Source organism: Gymnogyps californianus, chromosome 3 (genome assembly GCF_018139145.2).
Source record: "Gymnogyps californianus isolate 813 chromosome 3, ASM1813914v2, whole genome shotgun sequence".
In the NCBI taxonomy this organism is placed as follows: domain Eukaryota; kingdom Metazoa; phylum Chordata; class Aves; order Accipitriformes; family Cathartidae; genus Gymnogyps; species Gymnogyps californianus.
The window spans coordinates 26630433-26651340 of NC_059473.1; the positions used below are offsets into that span (position 1 = coordinate 26630433).

Consider the following 20908-nt stretch of genomic DNA (forward strand, 5'->3'; position numbering starts at 1 on the left):
CCGTGTTATTCAGTTGTCAAGGAAAAGAGGGCCCTATGACTTCTACTGCGTCTTATGAAAATTCCAGTATGTCAAAATAATGTGCAAGTTTGGGTTTAGGCTATAACTAACTTACATAATTTCTCTTCATTAAGATGGCCTTCGTCGAATATTGTGTCAGGTTGGTTTACAGGAGGGGCCAGATGGTGAAAATTCTTCTCTTGTGGATAAGCTGATGCTATATGATTCTAAACTGTGGAAAGGTGAGTTTTCTGAAACTTCTGGAAAATACTAAAGAATGCTATGCGTAAAAGCTTTCCCTTTACTGTATCTGCTAATGGTTGATCATTTTTACTGTGGGGTGTTATAGATAGAATTGCCTGATTAGTTATAATCTGTCCCTTCACGATGCACTCCAATATATTGAAGACAAGAACATAAGGAGACCATTTGGAGATGGGGTTGGTTTTAGATCTAATTTTTCCAAGTAGTCTGAAATTAAGGCTGACTTGAATACGCAGATGACAGTGATAGTTAAGGGAAATTGAGTAAACAGTAGAGTGATTTGGGGTTTGCTTTATGGGATCTCCGCATCTATACCATATCTACCAAAATGCCTCTTTTTAAGGGATAGGGCAGAGGTTTTCTACTTTGACTTGTGTTTGTGTTCATGAGGTATTCTTAAGTGTTCTGAGAACGTTCAGTGAAAACTACTGTTCTGTTATTTTAGAGCCCTTAGAATTTTAAAAGCCTGATTGATATAATGGGATTGGCTAGAAAGTTGTAATTTTGAGGAAGTGGAGGTAGTTAATTTCTTTTCCCTCATGGATTCTGTGTCTGATTTGATATCCTGAAAGGGCAGGTAAGGCCAGGTGTAAGAAAGAGAAGCACAAAGAGAAGGCAGAGATTGATGCAATATATATGTCCTTTCTTTATTTAAACATGAATATAGTATTTTGAAGATTGCTACCCTCCCCCAGTATCTTTTGTTGTTCTTCAGTTCTGAGGTACAGATATCCTAGAGAGTAGTAACATCTCTTTGTGGTCTGTCTTGGGAACTTCTTGGAGCAGCAATAAAAGAAGTAAGAAGTAAGGTGGAAAGTGGATGTAGTATGGAGAAAATTATTCTTTTAGGTTTTGTTTATCTAATACCTTTATCATGTGTGAATGAATTCCTGGCACTCAGACTTTTTGTTTACTGCAAATTTCGTGATCTGAAAGGTACTGCTTTTGTGGACCATTACAACATTTTTAATACAGGTTTTGTTAGGGTAAGGTCTTTCATGTAAGCAAGGAGTAACTTTTGCATTTTTATTTCAACATCAATATTTCTCTATTTTTTCATGTATTCCATAGTTACTCTGCTTTAAGGAAATAGTGTAATGGCTTTTGACTTAAAAGTGACCTACAGAAAGAAATGGTACATACGTGCATGTATTTCCAAGCTACATTCAGTCAGTTCTCATTAGCATTGAAAATATTTTCGGGGCTACTGCTCAGACAGACTAGAAATTCAGAGATAGCTAAGCTGATTATTTTGCAGAGTTGTTCACAACTAGCAAAATCTATTGCAGTTCCCAGGACTTCTCATAATAGCGTGCTCTTTTTTTCCCCTGGACCATCTGAATCCTCTGTTTATCCTGAGGAGGAATAGAGTTCTGTTCTTGTTTGCCTGACTTGCCTTATATTTGAAGGTTTATGTTCCCATTTAACAGCTCAGTATTATCTTGTACAAGAGTAATAAATAATGCCACTTGAAGAATTTTGTTTTATGTATTCTTCCTCAGCCTTTGCTACCACTTGACAGACTTAATCAAAGCAGCTTCTGCTCTGAAATGCACGCTTACCTCGTTCTGTAAAAGTTTACTTTTCTAAATGTTTCCATAAAATGTTGATAGAATATAGTAACATGCAATATTTCCTTCATTTTTCTTGACAGGAGCTAGAAATGTGTATCACCAGTTATTCATGAGCAGTCTACTTATGGATTTGAAATACAAGAAACTTTTCGCTATCCGCTTTGCGAGAGTAAGTATCTTTCTTACAAAGGGCCATTAAATGCTTAAACGGTCTAGCGAAGAGAGTTTAGTTAGCATACAGTGCCTCAAATGAACTGTTATCCAGAACTTTTTTCCTTTTTTTGGAAGTGAAAAGTTGAAATGAAATGCTGACTACCTTATTTCTGTCTTCAAAATATTAGTTATAATAGCATCTCATCTCCTGGGAAGAAAATGGGCTTTCCAGCCTCCCCATAACGAAAGCAGTTCAGATGTTTTTTGTCTTCACCGTCAACTATACAGGCTATCACTACTTAAGAGCTAATCGCTTCTCATTGTTGAGGTGTAAGCTGTTACAGCACTACTCAGAAATAGTGCTGAAATTCAGTTATGCTGATTAGTATTTCTGCAGTAACTAGTATTTGAAATGCTTTAAATCAGCACTGCAAGATTCTGCTCACTCTGCTGAAGACAAATAACTTTTTTGAGTAGAAAATAAAATATTAGCCTTTATTGTGAAAATGAGAGTGAGTAGATCTCACGTGTGAGCAGATTAAATTGTCATATTCTTTGTGCAAAATACCTGTATAATAATCCGTAAGAGCTACTCTTCCCTTTTTCATGGCATTAAAGTTTCCCAGAGCAGACATTTAAATTAAAAAATCAGGTCAGTGTGGATTAGAGGTGAATTTCCCCTTGTTGTTTAGAATTACCGGCAGTTGCAGAGAGATTATATGGAGGATGATCACGAACGGGCAGTATCGGTGGCTGCTCTGTCTGTCCAACTCTTCACTGTACCTACTCTGGTGAGTAGTGCCTGTCTTTCTTTTAAACACTGATAGTTGGCACTCCTTGCCTTTTTTTGCCTCCTTCTTAATAGAACTATGAGCGATTGCAGAGTGATTTTATGAAAGATGACCACGACAGAGAGTTCTCAATTGCTGACCTCTCGATACAGATATTCACAGTGCCTTCTCTTGTAAGTACTAAAAGACCAAAAAAGGAAATCTTTATTTGTTGAAAGCCACTCGAGGTTCTTGAATCAGGACTGCAGATTTCTTTAACGTTACTGTGGAAATGCAGGGCACTGCTGCTGCACAGCAGTCAGACTACATACATTGCTATGGGTTTAGAAGTTAAAGCGTTCAGCATTGCAAAGTTTGAGTCTGACTTCCCAGAGCGGGCTGGGTATTTTTGGTTTTTCTTTTTACATTTTTCTTTTACTTTTTTTTAGAAAGGTACTTAAATGTTTATTTAGAGACACACACATAACATTTAAATTCCTCATCATACTGAGCCACAGTTACTCTTTGTAGAAATCGACATTATGGTTTGCATATCACAGTTTCAGAGCATGCCATTCTGGTGCAGTTTTATAAATGATCCACTTTATGTTAAATTTTTCAATCAACACAAATGCAAGCAAGAATTGTCTCATGATATTCCGTACTTCCTTTGGTACTTCTAGATGATGCCTTCCTTCAGATTTCCCGTTAATTTTTGTTACAGTGCTTCAGGCACTGTTACTTCTCCCAGCTCACTAACTCTGCTGGTCTTTCACCATCTTATGCTTGTTTGGGAAACGTCTTTTTTTGCTCCTGTCTCCAAATAAAACCATCCTTGCTTGCATTACAAACTAGACAAATTAAACTTTGGAGCTGTACTGGAAATAAAAGTCTGATTTTCATAGCCAGAATTGTTTAAAAAATGAATGCTTCTGAATTCTTCCAAATTTAATCAGCTTAGTTGAGCTCTAAAATTCAATAGTAGCATGGCAGTTATGACACTGAGCAAAGTTGTTTTTCAGTTTCCTAGGGGTGAACGTTATTAATGGGAATTCAACAGGACCTCAGGATTTTATTTCCATGGTTCAGGGCAATATTGTGTTACCTCCTTTAATTTTGATGCTGTCAATAAGAATGTTGCCCATATTCAGACTTACAGTTAGACTTAACCAACCAGTATTGTTCAAATGGTTATGGTATTATATTTTCCTTTGGCAGATGGGGTGGTGGAATATGTGTATTAATACAGATTTTTTTTTAAAAAGGAATTTCAAACATTTCCTTAGAGGAGAATAATTGCAGTGTCCCTTTTACATGTTTTCTATTTCAAAAGCATGCAAAAAAAGTAAAGCAAATTGGTTTTGACTGTTTTGTAGAAGGATAGAATAGACTGATGACATGAAAGTAATTATGATAAGCTCCTACCATATGAGTTAAGAATTTTTTTAATATATTTAGAACCATTCATTCTTAACTGAATGAATAAGTTGCAGAATGTAAAACCACCCCACTGCCCCCCCAGTAACGTTTTCAAACTGATCTTAGTAATGTAAGAGTTTGAGCTCAAGTAACTGAGATTTTTTTGGTTTGAGGGAGGATGGGTGGTTGTGTTGGTGGTGATTTTTTGGGGGAAAATCTTAACCATTAGATTCCACCCCCCCACCCCCCCCACCCCCCCCCCCCGCAGTAGCATTTTAGAAACTGTATTTTGGAGTATCATTAGCAACTGTAGAACCCAGAAGCTCTAGTCAACAACCACGGTGTTGTTGAGGTAGATCAGGCCAATCTTCTTGAATCTACCAGCCACATAATAAAATCCTCATGAGATCCGAGAACTGCAAGACTCATCCCATTTACCTTGGACAACCAACAGTATGGGGGAGTTCTGGAAGAGCTCACAAGTAGGAGACAGCAGTAACTTTTTAGTGTCCCCTACTCTGTTGTGTGGTTGGGTTAGGTTAGGTTGGGTGTGGAAGACGATCTTCGTCAGACTTTGCGATGCCTGTTGATTTGTTTCCTGTAACACACGGATATATGCAGTAGCCCTTGAGGGGAATCATAAGTCATTTCACGTAATTTCCATGTGGAAATTGCACTATACAGTTCCGTAGCAGTTCAGAAGATGCTCTGTTCACCACAGTGCTTAGCAGTTTGTAAACAGAAAACAGAAGAGCTGTCACTCCCCTAAAGGGCTCATACTTAAGTCATATGAGAGGAGACAACACATACTTAAAGGGAGGTAGAAGACACATAACAACATATGTCTTGTGGTATAATTATATAGGTTAGCAGGAGCCTAACCATAGTCGAACTTCTGTACAGAAGGGATCTGAAGAAAGAGATCTGGATTATGATAATTTCTGGCTAGATTACTTTTTTTCCTTCTGTGAATGTTTGGAAGATTGGCTTCCGATATGTTATTCTGTTTTAATTATTGATGTAACTATTTTGGATACAAATTCATGAATTTTACAATCTTCATGGTGCAGTGTGAAACTCCTGTTAGCTGTGTCTGTTAATTACAGCAGATTTCAATGTACTTTGGCATAGGCTCGAATGCTAATAACAGAAGAAAATCTCATGACCACTATCATCAAAACTTTTATGGACCACTTAAGGCACCGTGACATCCAAGGCAGGTTTCAGTTTGAACGTTACACTGCTCTGCAGGCTTTCAAATTCAGGCGTGTTCAGAGCCTTATTTTGGATCTCAAGTAAGTATATTAACTATGTGCTGATTTGATCAATTGAGGAGGAAAAAAAAAAAAAATTAACACTTGCGTCTTTCTAATGTACCCAGGTATGTGTTGATAAGTAAGCCAACTGAGTGGTCAGATGACTTGAGGCACAAGTTCCTAGAGGGTTTTGATGCCTTCTTAGAATTACTCAAATGTATGCAGGTATGTAAATCTGTGAATTACAAAATTTTGCAAAATTAAAGCAGGAAGTTAGCTATCATAATATAAAAACGGAAGAAATTTAATGTACTCTCCATTTTATAACTTCAATGCAGTATAACTTTTGGAGTCGTCATGTTTTCCTGAAACATAACATCTCATCTAACTTTTTAAAATTTAGTTTGTTGTAGAGGGCAATAAAAAGGAAGAGTGGTTAAAAAAGAAAAATGTCATTTTGGGCATATTTTGCCATTGTAGAGGTAGACAAGACACAATTAATTGTGTGAGCGAAATCTGGTCCATCTTAACCAACTTTCCCTCATAGCGAGAGCTCCAGTTACTACTTAAGTGTTAGCAGAGTTGCTCCTTGTATTGAGGAATACATAGTTCCTGACAGACAAATAGACCTCTTCACTGTGTTTTTTTCCCCGCAGCCTTTTCATGTGCTATGCTACATTAAGAGGAGTATTTTAAAAGCAGTGCAGCTTTTACAAGGGCAAATTGACTGTATGATCAGTAAGGTGTAAGTCAGAATCACTCACATTTTTCAGTACTTCAGTAGCATACCTTTCTCAGTACTTAGCTTTCGTTAGTCTGTTTATGATAGTCCCTTGAATATATTGTAATCCTCAGATCATGCTGGTTTTTTTCCTCTTATGCCAAGAGCTGATTAGGTACTGTAGTATCCAGTCTTTAGTTACTACTTAACTGCATTTAATAGCACATCCCTAGAAAATACATTCAAAAACCAAAATGTGTATGTAAGATAATGTATGTATGCAGATGTTGTTGTGCTGCTCATAATACTGAAATCTCTGCAGGTGTTAATAATAAATAGAGCTCATATCCAAAACCTTTCTTGTCCCAGTATTCTTCTCTTCCAATTCCTGTTTCATTTTCTTGTTATTATTTCGACATGTATAATTCCTTTTCAGATGATCCCAAGCTTCTTTTTTCCTCTTGTAGCAACAATATATTTATAAGGACAGGTAACCACTGTCTCACACTTCTGCTAATGTTGTCAATGTTTTTCAGTGATATATTGTTGAAATGCATAATTCTTTTTGTTCTAGGGTATGGATCCAATAACTCGTCAAGTAGGACAACACATAGAAATGGAACCAGAATGGGAAGCAGCATTTACGTTGCAGATGAAATTAACACTTGTTATTTCAATGATGCAGGACTGGTGTGCATTAGATGTAAGTTCCTTCTGAAGTGTTGTTCCATGTGAATATGTGAAGGAGGAAAAAACCCAAACATTAATATGTGTAACAGTTGAGCTAAACACCTAACTGCACCATAAGCCAAGATCATTTTCTCTGAGCAAGTGCAAATCTTTTCTGTATTTAAACACATCCTTTATGGTTTGAACTGACCAATTCATAAGAATGTGGTTAAGCCTTTTAAAAAATATTGCAGAGAGAGTTCTGTCACACGTCTGAAAGTTGTGATCATCACAACACTATCAGGTTATAATTTTCAGAGAAGAGGGAATAGAGGAGTAGGCCCTGGATCTACCAAATGCTGCCTGATTATAAATCAGGTTTCTGCTCCATAACTGTTTCAAGTTTTAGGAGTACAGAACTTCAGCTTGGTAAAATATGGCTGTGGAACAAGTGATCCTAGAATATTTGAACATTCAAGCTGGCTTTAATCTGTCACTGTTAGTTAATGTGCAGGTTTTATTAGCCTAGCATGATCATTGTTGAGAAAGTTCCCATAATATCAGTTAAAAAAAAAAAAAAAAAAATTGCTAGTGGGTGTTTTTCTAATCAGACATACCGGTATGAGTTTCGCAATCTGTGCCCCCCTTAATTCAACTCCTTTTGTTGGATTCCTTATCTTAATTTTGCAGGACTGTTAATAAAGGCAAAAACCCCAAACCCATCAGATGTTTTTATGTTGGCTGTATTATTTTGCAGAGCTCTGTTTTTTTCATAATCTCTGTAAACTGCGATCTTTCTTTTAGGAAAAAGTGTTAATTGAAGCTTACAAGAAATGCCTGACTGTGTTGATGCAGTGTCATAGTGGTTTTACTGATGGAGAACAGCCTATTGTTCTCAGTATGTGTGGACATTCAGTTGAGACCATCAGATACTGTGTTTCTCAGGAAAAAGTTAGCATTCATCTCCCAGTTTCTCGTTTACTTGCAGGTATGAACTAGTTTTAAAAATATTTCAGGAAATGAAAAATGTTGTATAAATGTGATTTGTATTTGTGTGTACATAGGGAACCACACAACAGTTGTTTAAAGCCAGAATAGGATGCATTTTGGCCGTTTCCTAGCTGTTTGATAGCCTCTAGGCAAAATGTTCCCAAGCATTGGAGAAGTTATTATCGTTTCAGGCCTGGGGGAGACTCTCATGCTTTTGGATTTGTCAGTGGGGTGTGCTGTAGGCAGTTACTGCTGCTTTTGCCACTTGAGTGACGCAAAAGAAATGCAACAAAATATGGACTGTAGTTGACTGTTTTGAAATATGTTTAGCTGTCAGATTGAATAGACTAATCAACATTCTGTTAGAGAACAGATTTATCAAACGGATGTGTTGCCAGAAAATTAAGCTATGTCTTTATATTGTGCCTATCTTGTTCAACAGTTGTGTTGAAAAAAGGTTGATGAATTTTAGTTTACAGAGTCAGAAAGTCATGTGATAAAAATAAATTCACAGGTAATGAAGTGAAAAAGGTAATTCTTAGGTAAAATACTGTGCAGCTCAGTGTCAAATAACGTTGAATCTAAGCAAAACCCTTGTAGCTTTAAAACAAAGCAAACCAGAAAAGCCTCATGTATTTTGTAGGGGCCTCATTATAGTTCCTGAGGTATTTTATAAACCTCTGAGGACCGATAGAAAGGATGAGGTATCTGTTGTTGATAATTTGTCCTGATAGACCAAGGACTCTTGGCTGGCACTGAGGGGACATGACAGAGTCAAAAGAAAGGCAAAAAACTCACTTGTACTGCAAGTTTTATACAGATACAATGGGAAACTGTAGTTCTCCTAAAATGTATGCTTTGTAATATGTCTCTTCAGGAAATAGCTGTGTAGCTCCGGGGTGATAAATCTGCAGACTTACTGGACACAGCTGTGTCCAGAAAATGGTGCGATAGTAAATTAGATGACCTTTTTTGTCCTATTCAAATTATATAAAACATTGCGTGTAATACTATGTATGTATTTGTTTCATGTATTTATGTAGGCTTGCATGTTTTGCTGAGTAAAACTGAAGTGGCATATAAGTTTCCAGAGCTGCTACCCCTGGTATGTAATTAAATGTACCATATTCATTAAATATAATTAATGCTGAACGTGAAATTGGTTATGTAAGTGTGGGATATTGTTAAATAAAACAAAGGACCTTTTTGCTATGAATTTGGTTCGGAGATACTATCTTTAATAGATAAAATTACCTCTTAAAAGATGAATATCTAGGTATTCATGACTGGGGCATAAGCAATGAGTATTGCTCTCTTAAATAACTTAAGACTCAGGTTTAAGGTTTGTATTTTGTTCTTCATGCATTACCTTCTTTTTGTAGTAGAAACTGGTTGTAGGAACTCCTGGCAGGATCTGATTCCTTCTCCTTGGCCTAGGTTCTAATTTTCTTCCCCAGCTGTTTCTTGCTTCCTGCATGTTCTTATTGATATGCTGTTTCTTTAAGGGGAAGTTAAAAAGAATAGGATAAATTAAAAGAGGAGAAAACATAACTGGGAGAAGAAATCTCAGTGTCTTTTGAAAGAAGTAGTACTTAATCGTTGAGTGAAAGAAAGCAAATGACAATGTTATTAAGTTGATAGTGTTGATGTTTTAAAATACGAAACCTACTGTCTTTAAGAATAAACTAAAGCCTTTGTGGAGTACTTCTGTGGAGCAAAGACAGAATGTAGGGTTGATTAACAACAACTGGATAGATTGTGAATAGGCTCATCAGACTTTTGTAATATGTGTTGGATTTGCTTCTCTTTTGTATTGCCAAAATATTTTAATGATCACAAATATCATCCTCCTTCATTTCAGTCTCAGATTTTTTTTTTTTAATTTTCTCTGTATATATCAAAATATTGCATTTTCTTAATGCAGAGTGAACTTAGCCCGCCTATGTTAATAGAACATCCACTACGATGCCTAGTCCTATGTGCCCAAGTGCATGCAGGGATGTGGCGAAGAAATGGGTTCTCTCTTGTTAATCAGGTAAGTACACAGTAGCTGTAGAATCGGTGTTTTCTGATAGCTCCCCCAGGATAATTTCGGACCTCAAAACCTCCCCTTTCTGTATTGATTTCAAATTTCACTTACGTAAATCTTACGGAAGGCAATGCGAGGTAGGCATTTATGTCAGCACTCACATCATCGGATTATTTGTGCTTTTAAACTAGTCTTTGATTTCTTAGTCAGAAGTTGCTTTTTTGTTTCAGGACTGCTACACTGCTCAGCGAACTTAGTGCTCTGTGCGTGAAGAAGTTTTAGTATAATGCAGTTAATGACTCCTAGCCTTTTTACTGTATACTGTCCAACAGCAGCGTGAAGTGCAGAATTAGATCTGTGCATCTTTGGTATTGCATTCATCACCTTCAAGTAAAAGTGTCTCAAATATAAAAATATGCACCATTAAGATATTATTACTAATTATGTTTAGAAAGTAATTGAAATCCGAAGACCACAAAGAAGCATTAGAACCAGTGTATAACTGACTGTTTCTTGGCTTTTATCTCTCATACTGCTTTCATACTTCTGGAGACTAGCTCCATCCATCTCTAAACTTATGTTCTCTGTGTTTGTATGAATTAGGTCTTAGGTGTTTCAAGCATAACAGCTATAAAATGGATACTGTAGTGTTAGTGCCACCCACCAGGGTGATCGTCTAAAGTGATTTTCTCAGCAAGACATAGATTACAACAGAAATAGGATTTAGTTCTGTGAGGTGTTAACTTGATTTATTTGCAAGAAACTTCTTTCCCTCCCACAAGCCCCTATCTTCACTAGATAATTGCAATGCGTGTGTACTAGGAGGCTGAATTAAGCTGCTCAAACGTATTCTATTCTGACACTTCTTGCCTCTTAACCTGAAGGTTCTTTATAAGGTGATGTCCTTTATTGTCATTATTAAAGCAAAAGGAGCTCTAGTTATGTACAGTTATAGCAGCGCCCATATTACTGTAGACACACATCAAATCTGAAATTTCAGCATAGCTTTTGATGGAGAAATAAGTCTCTGTTAATTTCCCCTGGTTGTCAGCATCTTGAAGTTAAGAGCCTGGTTTAGTTTAGGTAATATGGCTCCCACAGTCTGGAAGTCCTTTCTCTTTCTTTTGGCTGTGGAGAGCTCATGTTCAGCCAGCTCCTTTTGGATATTTTCCCAGAAGATGGGAATGGCCATCTATATGTGTGGATTATTAGTGTGGGGAGGAGACAGAAGGCACGCCTAGCTCTCTTCTGTGTAATTCTGATGAGAAATGGTGTGTCTCTAGAGGAAAGTTTAGCACACTGAAGATTGTTCCCAGTCCCAGGTAGAAAATTGACAGCCCTCTTTATTATTTATTTATTATATTAATATTTCTATTAATATTTATTATATTATTTATTAAACGTGGTGTAACCGCCATCAGTCACTCGCTGAGGCGATCAGCTCTGCTGCAGGCATGTTCCACAGCAGAGCGGGAGATCGCGACGTGCGAGGGGGGTTTCCTGAGCCGAGGAAACCCCAGGAGAGCACGGAGACCTGCCTGGAGCCGGCAGCTCTCACAAGGGAGAGCGGCTGATGAGGCGGGGGCCAGGAGTAACAACGGCCACCCCTGTCTCCCACAAAAGGCAGCCCTCGGGAGTGCTAGCGACGAGGACGGGCAGCCAGGGCATGGCATGGCAGCCAGGGCGTGGCGCAGCGGTTTGCACAGGGGGGCGTGCAGGGAGGGCACCTCTCCTTCAAAGGAGGGACGTTCCACTGGCCGAATGGAGAGGCTTGAAGTACACATAACCCAGCAACAGGGCACCATTCTGTGGCCATCTGCACAGGCCAAAGGCACTCATCCTACCTGACCCTCAAGGCAGAATGGTGAGCACTCGTCTGAGAACAAAGGCTGCAGCTCCGGCTGGGGTGTCTGCACCATCTACCCCAGCGGTGGCCGATGCCTCCGCCCAGGCGTAGCTGCTGAAGGGAGAGGCTGCAGTGCAGACCTCAGACTGCAGAAAGTGCCTAGACCTTTCTCCTGGGGCAGGGACAGGCAGCAGACCTGCCTGCAAAAGGTGTGCTCAGGTGGAGGATCTCCTGCAGCAGGTGGCTGAGCTGCAGGAGGCGGTGAGAAGGCTGCGTAACATCAGGGAGGCTGAGAAAGAGTTAGATAGCTGGTTCCAAGCACAGTCTGTGGCGGACCCACAGCCCACGGCCAAACAGCCAAAACCTCCCCCACCGACACAGACAGAGGGGAGGGGGGCCAATAATGCAGAAGAATGGAAGCTTGCAATGGCAAGGACCTGCAGGAGGAAGGGACTTCCCCTGAAGCCTGAGGTGCCCTTGCAGAACCACTTCACCGCTCTGCAGACTGAAGAGGAAAGACCTGTCACATCAGGAGAGACGCTGGAGCTGAGTAAGGCAGCCCAGTCTGCTCCTCGTATAACAACCAGCGCAACTGAAAAAAGGCAATGGGTGATAGTAGTAGGCAGCTCTCTTCTGAGAGGTATGGAGGCACCCATCTGCTGACCTGCCGCACTCTCTAGAGAAGTGTGCTGCTTAGTGGGGGCTTGTATCAGGGATGTCACGGAGAGACTACCAAGCTTCGTACAGTCCACTGACTATTATCCGCTGTTGTTGTTTCATGTGGGCACCAGTGATACAGCCGGGAGCAGTCTGAGGAGTATCAAGAAGGAATACAGAGCCCTGGGAGCGGCAGTAAGGGACTCTGGAGCACAGGCAGTTTTTTTCCTTAATCCTCCCGGTCAAAGGGAAGGGGTCTGAAAGAGCCAGTCGAATCTGGCGAATCAACAAATGGTTATGGGACTGGTGCCACAGCCAGGGGTGCAGCTACTTAGACCATGGGACTCCCTTTGAGAAACCTGGTCTACTGGGGGCTCACAGGGTCCATCAGTCAGAGAAGGGGAAGAGCATCTTTGGTCACAGGCTTGCCAAGCTGGTGAAGAGGGCTTTAAACTAAAGTTGCTGGGGCAGGGCAACCTCAATCCATCCCACTCCTACCAGTTTGATGCCAGTGCAAGCAATAGATACCCAGAGCCTGGAGAAGGATCCCAGGTCAGCAGGAGAGCACCTGAAGAGCAGCACAAAGGAATTCCAGCCAGTAAGTCAGCTTCATCGGGGGCCCAACTTAAATGCCTCTATGCAAACGCATGTAGCATGGGGAATAAACGAGGAGTTAGAGGCGTGTGCACGCTTGCAGGACTATGATCTTACTGGTGTCACGGAGACGTGGTGGGATGGCTCCTATGACTGGACTGGCGGAATGGAAGGGTACAGGCTCTTTAGGAAGGACAGGCAGGGAAGACGAGGAGGGGGTGTCACCCTCTAACCAGCTGGCGTGCATGAAGCTCCGCCTGGGGATGGATGAAGAGCTGACCAAGAGCCTATGGGTCAGGATTAAAGGGAGGACAGGGACAGGTGACATTATAGTGGGGGTCTGCTACAGGCCACCCAACCAGGAAGACCAAGCGGATGAGGCCCTCTATAGACAGATAGGAGCAGCCTCACGTTCACAAGCCCTGGTCCTTGTGGGGGACTTCAGCCGCCCTGATATCCGTTGGAGGGACAACACAGCAGGGCATAAGCAATCCAGGAGGTTCCTGGAATGCATTGATGATAACTTCCTTCTCCAAGTGATGGAGGAGCCAACAAGGAGAGGTGCTATGCTAGACCTTGTTCTCGCCAACAAGGAGGGACTGGTGGGGAATGTGAAGCTCAAGGGCAGCCTTGGCTGCAGGGACCATGAAATGGTGGAGTTCAAGATCCTTAGGGCAGCGAGGAGGGCGCACAGCAAGCTCGCTACCCTGGACTTCAGTAGAGCAGACTTTGACCTCTTCAGGGATCTGCTTGGTAGAGAACCAGGGATATAGCCCTGGAGGGAAGAGGGACCCAAGAAAGCTGGTTAATAGTCAAGGATCACCTCCTCCAATCTCAGGAATGATGCATCCCAACAAAGAGGACGTCAGGCAAAAACGCCAGGAGGCCTGTGTGGATAAACAAGGAGCTCCTGGACAAACTAAAACACAAAAAGGAAGCCTACAGAGGGTGGAAGCAAGGACAGGTAGCCTGGGAGGAATACAGAAAAATTGTCCAAGCAGCCAGGGATCAGGTTAGGAAAGCCAAAGCCCTGATAGAAATAAATCTGGCCAGGGACATCAAGGGCAACAAGAAAAGCTTCTATAGGTATGTCGGTGATAAAAGGAAGACTAGGGAAAATGTGGGCCCTCTCCAGAAGGAAACGGGAGATCTGGTTACCTGGGATATGGAGACGGCTGAGGTACTCGATGACTTTTTTGCCTCAGTCTTCACTGGCAAGTGCTCCAGCCACACCGCCCAAGTCACAGGAGGCAAAGGCAGGGACTGGAAGAATGAAGAATGCCCACTGTAGGAGAAGATCAGGTTGGAGACCATCTAAGGAACTTGAAAGTGCACAGCTCCATGGGACCTGATGAGATGCATCTGTGGGTCCTGAGGGAACTGGCAGGTGAAGTGGCTAAGCCACCGTCCATCATATTTGAGAATTCGTGGCAGTTCGGTGAAGTTCCCACTGGCTGGAAAAGGGGAAACATAACCCCCATTTCTAAAAAGGGAAAAGGAAGACCTGGGGAACTACAGGCCAGTCAGTCTCACCTCTGTGCCCGGCAAGATCATGGAGCGGATCCTACTGGAAACTATGCTAGGTCACATGGAAAATAAGGAGGTGATTGGTGACAGCCAGCATGGCTTCACGAAGGGCAAATTGTGCCTGACAAATTTGGTGGCCTTCTGTGTCGGGGTTGCAGCATTGGTGGATAAGGGAAGAGCAATGGACGTCATCTACCTGGACTTGTGCAAAGCATTTTACACTATCCTGCACCACATCCTTGTCTCTGAATTGGAGACGCATGGATTTGACGGATGGACCATTCGGTGGATAAGGAATTGGCTGGATGGTCGCACTCAGAGTTGTGGTCAACAGCTCGACGTCCGAGTGGAGACCAATGACGAGTGGCGTTCCTCAGGGGTTGGTATTGGGACCGGCACTGTTTAACATCTTTGTCAGCAACATGGACAGTGGGATCGAGTGCACCCTCAGCAAGTTTGCCGACGACAGGAAGCTGTGTGGTGCGGTTGACATGCCGGAGGGAAGGGATGCCATCCAGAGGGACCTTGACAGGCTTGAGAGGTGGGCCTGTGCAAACCTCATGAAGTTCAACGAGGCCAAGTGCAAGGTCCTGCACACAGATCAGGGCAATCCCAAGCACAAATACAGGCTGGGCAATGAGTGGATTGAGAGCAGTCCTGCAGAGAAGGACTTGGGGGTATTAGTGGATGAAAAACTGAATATGAGCCAGCAATGTGCGCTCACAGCCCAGAAAGCCAACTGTATCCTGGGCTGCATCAAAAGAAGTGTGGCTCGCAGGTCAAGTGAGGTGATTCTCCCCCTCTACTCCACTCTCATGAGACCCACCTGGAGTATGGCATTCAGCTCTGGGGCCCCCAACATAAGAAGGACATGGACCTGTTGGAGCGAGTCCAGAGGAGGGCCACGAAGATGATCAGGGGGCTGGAGCACCTCTCCTATGAAAACAGGTTGAGAGAGTTGGGGTTGTTCGGCCTGGAGAAGAGAAGGATCTAGGGAGACCTTATAGCAGCCTTCCAGTACCTAAAGGGGGCCTACAGGAATGCTGGAGAGACACTTCATACAAGGGCATGTAGTGATAGGACAAGGGGTAATGGCTTTAAACTGAAAGAGGGTAGATTTAGATTAGGTGTAAGGAAGAAGCTCTTCACTGTGAGGGTGGTGAGGCACTGGAACAGGTTGCCCAGAGAGGTGGTGGATGCCCCCTCCCTGGAAGTGTTCAAGGCCAGGTTGGATGGGGCTTTGAGCAACCTGGTCTAGTGGAAGGTGTCCCTGGCCATGGCAGGGGGGTTGGAACTAGATGATCTTTAAGGTCCCTTCCAACCCAAACCATTCTATGATTCTATGATTTTTCCTTAGTTGCGGTAGAATCAACCTTTCCCACATTTCAGTGCTATGCAGTGATTGCGGTGTTGCTGCTGCTTGGTGCGGTACTGTTGAGTTCACTCCCAGGATGGTTTGGGTTAAGTATGGTTCTATCACAATATTAACATTTTGCTGAAACTGGCAATTCCTCGAAGATTATATCTCACATAATTAGAGAGCAATTCAGGAAAGAAAGAAAGAACATTTCTCCAACTGCAAGGGCTTTCTCTCCTGTGAATTTCAAACAGGAGAGAATTTAGTTAATTGCTAAACAAGTAGATATATTAAAACGTAGCCCAAAGAGGTCCACAAGATTTTTCCTTCTATACTAATACTGTATAAGAAACTTTATTTTTCCAAAATGAAAATAAGTTTAGATTAAATATGATGTTTGTTAATTATTGTGATTTGGTTTTTTGTTTCAGATTTATTACTATCATAATGTGAAGTGCCGGAGGGAGATGTTTGACAAGGACATAGTAATGCTTCAGGTAACCACATGTAGCAGTTTGCATTTTTATCAAGCATTTTCAGGATATGTATGCATTTGTTTTTAGCTCCATCAGAACCTTTTAATGACAAGGAAAAAAGTCAATTTTTGTGGAAGGACTTCTATTTTTTTTATTGTATCTGTGCCTTTATGGGATAATTTGTAAAGGAAATACTGTTGTTGTAATCCTTGTTTTTTAAATGTACCATGGAAAGTGCAGAATTTTCTGTGTAATGCGTGTGTAATGCGTATGTAATGCTACATCTTCAAGAAAGTAATATTTTAACTAACAGGTCGTGCTGTACTGGCAGTTGTGTGAGTCTGCAGGTCTTCAGTAATGTACTCAATGTATGTGTTGCCTCTTCTCCCTGCCTTCAAAGTTGACATCTAAAATGCTGGATAGAAAGTGGAACCCCATATAGTAGTTTGTGATTTTTTTTTTTTTTTTTTTTTTTTTTTTCCTTCAGAAGAGATTTTACAAAACTGGCAGTCTACTTAGCTCTGACACAGAGAGATCTGATGCATTACTTCTACACTGAGAGTGACGAAAGCTAGAATTTGCAGCTCGGGGTGCATAGTTCACCTAGACAGCAAAATCTTTTCTCAGGAAGTCCCTCCAATCTTACCTAGAGTTGGCAATACCCAATGTGATGCATATGTCCTGAGTTACGTCAGCTTTCGGACATATTTCACTGAGGCTTGATCTGCCCCTAATTTTTGATGATAATCTGCAGCTGCCCATTTAGGTAGATATCCTTCAGTTTTGTTGGAAATTATTCTGTCTTAAAGATGGTCCCATTAGCAATAGTAAACTAACAACAAATATTTATAATTGGCTAACTTAGATACATTGTTTAATAAACAGAAAGAACTTTGGCCAGTAGTTTTCAGAAATGGAAGTAAATGTTTGTGGCTACATTGAAACATTAGTATTCTTCTTTCCAGGAAGGTTTGGGAAATCTTGCTAAAGTCTTCAGCCTTTGTTTTGAGGATTGGAATTTGTTTTTAAAACCTTTATGTGCTATATCCTAAGTGATATTACGCCTTCTAAAAGTTGAGCCAGCAGGAACATGATTGTAGAGACAAAACCAACCAAAAGTCTTTCATTGGATGTTATTTAGAGTATTTGAGATAGAAGGAATAACACTTAAAAGGGCATCAGAAATTATTGATAAAGCATAGGATCCTGCTTGTCAAATGTGCTGTCACCTGTGTTATTGGAGTCCTAAGAGAGTAAACTTAAGTAATTAAACCTTCATGCCCAGGGTAGAGAGAGGAATGAATTACATAGAGAATATACTGTGAACATTGTATATAAATATACAAACATGCTATAATAATACCCAATCTATTTTCTGTTCATAATCATTTTTTTCTTTAATAGACAGGTGTGTCTATGATGGATCCAAATCACTTCTTGATGATAATGCTGAGTCGCTTTGAACTTTATCAAATATTTAGTACTCCAGACTATGGCAAAAGATTTAGCACGGAAAATACTAACAAGGTATTTTATGTACTACTGCAATAGAAAATCTGCAATTTTGTTTTTGAAAGTGTATTAGATGCTGTTGTACTGAGACTGTGCAATTTCTTGATAAAAAAGCAAAACCTATCCTATTTTAATTTCATTTGACCAGTTTGAAATATACATAAATATTTTTACCTGTCAAACTGGTAAATGTCAAACTGATGCATAATTTTTGCATTGTTTGAGTTTAAGGCAGTTGTGATTGCATTTCAGCATAGCTTAACTTGGGAGTGCTAAGGGTGAAAACAGGCAATGTTTTGAAGCACTGAAAAAATATTTTCAGCATATGGAATAATTCTGTTACTCTTAATTGAAAAATGTAAATTCTTTGTTTATTTTAATTCAGGATGTTGTTCAACAAAATAACACTCTTATAGAAGAGATGCTATACCTCATTATAATGATTGTTGGTAAGTTCAGAATACATTTAATTAATTTTTTAAATTTAGTCTCTTTAATGGTCTGGAATGAGCAGTCATCATTGTCATCTCAAGTTCAATTCTGTTTTGAACTTCCTCTAGTTCTGACTTCTTTCCTAGGAGAAAAGCCTTGAAACTAGCTTAGATTAACGTAATGAATTTTTGAACACTGGTGGGTGAACACAAGATTTTCCAGCAGAGACTATTTTTCCAGTCTTTTCCTTTAAGTTGCAAAGGAAGAGAAATAAATGTTTAAAATCCTAAAAGAAAAAAAAGTTATATTTTATTTTTACAGGCGAAAGATTCAGTCCTGGAATAGGACAGGTAAATGCAACAGATGAAATCAAACGAGAGATCATCCATCAGCTGAGCATCAGGCCGATGGCTCACAGTGAATTGGTAAAGGCATTACCTGAAGATGTAAGTAACTTGGGGGGAGGAAGCAACTTCAACTTTATAAGGCCGATCGCTGAAAACTTTTCTAATGCAAGTTTATGCCACTTAATGTGGAGTGGGTGGAATGGGAGCAGCATGATTATGCTAAGAGCAAGGTTAGCATGAGTGCAGATTAATAGTTGTCATGGAGAAGGTAGGAAAGAGCTATAGAAGAAGAAACAACATATGAAAGAGGCAGGAGCCCGAGAGCTTCTTCAGCTCTTTTCTCTTTTTGGTACTGTTTCTTATCAGGCCATCTGGCCGGCAGTCTCTGCAGTCTGCTTGTAAACTCTGAATAGACGTATGGAAGTGGGTTGTTGGAGCTATCCAGAAATATATGCTGTTATATTTTAAAGCCTGAGAATAATTGAAAAGACATGGAATCAGACACAGTATAACAACTCGTGTAATGTAAATGCTTCATTTGGAGGGACAGAAGCATTTATCTGAATTCTGATATGAGTGGTTTTGTAGGATAACAAAGCTTTTTTTTTTTAATATTTTTGAAGTAATCTTTTAAGCATGATTTCCGAAGGCAGTCAAAATTCAAAAGTTAATCTTTTACTATGCTTTTAATGATAAATTCTGAAATATTTTTCATTGTTCTAAATATTTTAAACTTAATTTGAAAAGGCAAATTTTAGGGTAGCATTGTGATTTTTTTTTTTTTTTAAAATAATTTAAGGTTGGATGAAAGAGCAAACTAAGATTTAAGCTAGAGTTCTAAATTGTATTGTCAGTCTTAAATACTTTTTCCCTGGCCTGTTAACTGCTGTGAATATGTATTGCAGGAAGGTGATGGGAATATTAAAAGGTAATTTGTGTATGAAGTAGTGTTCCATATTTGAGCTGATTTCTCCTGCTGCCTTTTGTGGTTGTTTTACCATTGTTCAGTGAATTGTCTTTTTAGCTTTCCTATCTTTATTTCATTTTAAAAGCCTAGAAACCAGAAATATTGACTGTATATTCCTAAGATATGCTGAGAAAGCTAACTTAGAGTTTTCTTCTGTTACTGTTACATCCAAATTTATTATGACAGGGAAAAACAGTAAAAATTAAGCACTTAAAATGGCATGATTTTTTTAAAAATACTTTTTGCAGAGATAGTAGTCCTGAATGTATTTTCGTGTTACATGCTTTAGCGTTTTCTTGAGTGCCAGTAAAATGACTTTGTACTACATTCATTTTGCGTGCTTATCTAGAGTTGTATGATATTTGAATGTGTTTAATCCAAGAACTACAGTAACACACTGTCTTACCTTTTCACTCAATGTAGGAGAACAGAGAGACAGGAATGGAAAGTGTGATTGAAGAAGTGGCATGTTTCAAGTATGTTTCCCTTTATTCTAATATTTCAACTTTAAAAATGGAATATCTAAATTAGTGAAAATGAGAGAATAGAAAAAAGGGGGCTGGGTCATGGTGTTTTCCCATGGCTTTACTCATGTGCATCATTCTTAATACTGTTACTTGTTTGATTTCTAGAATGTCTATTGAACAGTAGTTTTTAGCTGTTCTAGTTAACCATTTATGCTCAGATGTTAATAACCAATGAACATAAGGGTTTTTTGGGTTTTTTTGTGTTTTGTTTTTTTTTATTTTTTGTAGGAAACCTGGATTAACAGGCAGAGGGTTGTATGAATTAAAACCAGATTGTGCCAGGAACTTCAATCTGTATTTCTATCACTTTTCAAGGGCAGAGCAGTCAAAGGTAACTAGTAATTTAACTTTCTGGTTTTTATTTTGTGTCTTTTTTGGTTTGCTTTTTTCCAAAGCTTAATTCTGTGAAGAAGTATTATCAGCTGGTTAAAAGTTAACTTTTAAAAGTTAACTTATTTGAGAATGTTAACAAAATTATCCCAAGATTTTGCAGTGATTTGTGTGCCACTGGATCCTGTGCCCTATACAGAGCTGCTGAAATCAGTGGGCCTTCAGGAGCCTGTCTGTGGGTTCTTTTACGTCTTATTTTACTGAAATTATTTAAACAATCTGTATTTTCACGTGCCTTTATGGAAAGTACCATTTTAGCTCAGCCTTGTCTTGCAATTTTATGCTAGAAAAAGAATCCAGGCTGGCTCAAGATGAAAGATTAATTTTGAAGATGCATGCCCTACTTTACAAGTAGAATGTAAGACAAACTGCAAAGACATGGAAGCTTTCTTGTTTTATTAAAGGCTGGGGAAAAGGGAAAAAAACAGTAG

The 20908-nt window shown here is 39.9% G+C and overlaps 1 protein-coding gene across 6 annotated transcripts in view; it reads left to right on the plus strand.

The window, feature by feature from the left end:
• Positions 1–20908, plus strand: part of UBR2 (ubiquitin protein ligase E3 component n-recognin 2) — a 62841-nt gene that overhangs the window by 19398 nt on the left and 22535 nt on the right. For 4 of the 6 annotated variants that reach the window (XM_050893372.1, XM_050893370.1, XM_050893374.1 and 1 more), the window contains exons 9-23: positions 135–242; positions 1919–2007; positions 2857–2955; positions 5312–5475; positions 5562–5661; positions 6732–6860; positions 7631–7814; positions 8860–8921; positions 9741–9851; positions 16258–16323; positions 17707–17829; positions 18200–18263; positions 18568–18692; positions 19984–20036; positions 20316–20418. In XM_050893372.1, the coding sequence (XP_050749329.1) occupies positions 135–242; positions 1919–2007; positions 2857–2955; positions 5312–5475; positions 5562–5661; positions 6732–6860; positions 7631–7814; positions 8860–8921; positions 9741–9851; positions 16258–16323; positions 17707–17829; positions 18200–18263; positions 18568–18692; positions 19984–20036; positions 20316–20418 (1580 nt within the window). Of the gene's footprint in view, positions 1–134; positions 243–1918; positions 2008–2683; positions 2783–2856; positions 2957–4426; positions 4448–5311; positions 5476–5561; positions 5662–6731; positions 6861–7630; positions 7815–8859; positions 8922–9740; positions 9852–16257; positions 16324–17706; positions 17830–18199; positions 18264–18567; positions 18693–19983; positions 20037–20315; positions 20419–20908 lie in introns of all 6 variants that reach the window. The other 2 variants (XM_050893375.1, XM_050893373.1) reach the window with 2 other exon arrangements.